The sequence below is a fragment of the Lolium rigidum genome, unplaced genomic scaffold (genome assembly GCF_022539505.1).
Source record: "Lolium rigidum isolate FL_2022 unplaced genomic scaffold, APGP_CSIRO_Lrig_0.1 contig_64268_1, whole genome shotgun sequence".
Taxonomy (NCBI): Eukaryota; Viridiplantae; Streptophyta; class Magnoliopsida; order Poales; family Poaceae; genus Lolium; species Lolium rigidum.
This window is the reverse complement of record NW_025901225.1, coordinates 37490-40016: the sequence shown is the minus strand read 5'-3', so window position 1 is coordinate 40016 and position 2527 is coordinate 37490. Positions and strand designations below refer to the sequence as shown.

General features: G+C 59.2%; 1 protein-coding gene across 1 annotated transcript; it reads right to left on the bottom strand.

Moving 5' to 3' along the window:
* Nucleotides 1–262: 262 nt before the first annotated feature.
* On the bottom strand, nucleotides 263–2196 carry LOC124681990 (putative RING-H2 finger protein ATL49; the record flags this gene model as incomplete). Its single annotated transcript, XM_047216759.1, has 1 exon — nucleotides 263–2196. A coding segment is annotated over one exon (1482 nt), but the record flags the coding sequence as incomplete, so codon positions are not given.
* Between the last annotated feature and the right edge of the window lie 331 nt (nucleotides 2197–2527).

The following is a 2527-nucleotide window of genomic DNA, read 5'->3' as shown; positions in this document are numbered from 1 at the left end:
GGAGGAGAAACATAAAAGTGGACCAACTAACTGTCTCTGGCATTCAAGGCTGCAATGATGCCAGTGTTCTTCAATTCAAGAAGGTGAAGGAGGATTCAATGAGAGTAGTTAGCACAAGTGGCAATGCCCCACTCCACGAACTCTGAAATTTGCCTTTTCAAATTCCTGCAGCTCTTGCGTACCCAGATCCAGGATGAGTGATCCATTACAGCAGAGGCATTAAAAGAAAAGCAGAGCAAATGAATCGAAATGAGATGGTAGATATGCAATGTTAAGTTGCTGCAATTTAGTCGTAGTAGTATTTCTTTTTGGAAGCCACTATTCTTTCTGAATTTTGAAATTCTGAACAAGGGCATCTCTGCTAAGAGTGCCATCTCATGTACTTGTGAGGAAACTTTATCGAAGCAATGTACGGTAAACACCAGGAAATCTTTCAAGTAAGCCCTACTAGCTACACACGACAGTGAAACACTCTGCTGATGCAGAGACATCTGAAAAGAAAAATCCGAGGAGTAATCAAATCCTTTACCTTGTATTCACTGATTCTTTCATTCCACCCGCCAGAATGCGGCAAATCTCCACTCCCGCGCTTGGACGGTCGAATTTGGTCTGGGTATTGCACAAGCGATCGGTTCATGCGAGCACCAGATCGAACAGAGCAAGAGCAGAGCAGCAGATGATCTTAGATCCTAGCTAGGAGCACGGCCGAACTTTTCACAGGTGGCCTCTGATCCACAGCAGCGTCCGCCTCGCGAACGACGGCGCCTCGTCGGCCCTCGAGCTGAGCCCTGCGGCGGCCGTGCCCGTGCCCGTGCCGGACTCGACGTCCCAGTCCACGACGCTGCCGCTCGCGCTCTTGTCCCACGCCGACACGTTGTACTCGGACTCGGTAACGGGGCTCACCACGTCCGCACGCCGCTTCGGCGCCGCCCCGATGTCGCTCGCCGCGCGCTGGAGCGCCGAGGGGAGCCGGAACGACGACGCTCGGCGCGACGAAGACCCAGACGGGGCGCCGCCGTCCTTCCCGCGCGTCCCGCCCCGCATCCATATCCTGGACACGGAGAAGCTCTCCTTCTTGCCCGCCGTGGGCTTCGAGAGCTTGGCCGATGCGTCGAACCCGCGGAACCCTTCCCGCTTGGAGTGGCAGTCGCACTCCGACATGGCCACTCGGTGCCCCGGCATCCGCGTCGCCGGCCGCTTCTTGGCAGGCGGCTTCACCGACACACGGAGCAGGGAGCTCTGGTCCATGACGTACTCGTAGGTCCCCATGGAGTAGCACCGCCTCACGTCCTGGTCGGGGTTGGCGCGGCTGGAGCCGACGCCTCCTTCGGTGGCCTGGCTCCTGAACTTCCCCAGCTTGACGGGGACGACCACCTCCTCCTTCTCCTTCACATCAGCTCCGTGCTTCTGACCCTGGCAGCCTTCGTCTTGCTCCATGACGAGGCTGAGGTGGGCAGAAGACGCCCCGTCGAGGCGATCGGAGACGGAGCCCTCCGAGCCGGACTCAAGCACGAACACCAGCGGGCTGCAGCCGCCGCCGCACGGCGAGAAGTCGGCCAGGAGGCTGCGGCGGCAGAGCGGGCACGTGGAGTGCGACAGCAGCCACGTGTCGATGCATTCGACGTGGAACGCGTGGCTGCACTTGGGGAGGAGCCGGAGGCGGTCGTCGTCGTCGAACTCGCACAGGCAGACCGCGCAGTCGAAGGGGTCCTTCCCCCCGGCGCCCACCACGGCGCCGTAGAGGAACACCGGCAGCGCGTCGATGAAAGTCTGGTCGACGCCGGCGTCATGGAGATGGAACAGCTGCTGGAGCTGCCCCTGGAAGGCGGTCGCGTTCCCGTCGCTGGTGTCGGCGTCGCCGGGGTCACGCGGCGCCGGACGGAACAAGAACCGGACGAGCAGGTGGAGGAGGCCGGAGATGAAGAAGATCACGGCCAATATCAAGATGATGAGAAGGATGCTGGGGCTGATCCTGCTCTGGAATCCCGAACCCAGAGCCGCCGGAGACGGCGGCGACAGCAGCGGCATTAAAGGCACGGGAGGCGGCAGTAATGGTGGCGGGGGTGGGAGGTAGGGGAGCGGGAGTTGCAGGGGCGACAGGGCTGCGTAATTCATGGCAGCATGCATTGTGTGGTGGATCACGGCTCCGGCCGGCCGGACTCGATCTAGAGACGCCAATGGCGGTGTCGGTGCGGCCTAAAGCTCACAAGGCGGCATAACCATGCGTGTCATCTCCCGAAACATGTGGCTTCTCGTCGCGCACCATCTCCTCGTCTTCTTCTTGAGAAGACAACAGAACTCAAGCAGCTCATCCGTGTCCTTTCGAAGCTTTTTGTGATTGAATCTTTGGAAAGGGAGGATGGAACAGAGAAACAGAGGAGGTGGTTAATTGGGTACAGCAAGAACAGGTGTGTATGTTTGGAGAGAGGGAGAGAGCAGTCAATGCATAGGAGGAGGATGGATCCTTAATGCGGGGAGAAAATGGAGGAGAGGAGGGCCAGGAGCCAAGAGGCCAAAGGAGGGGGAG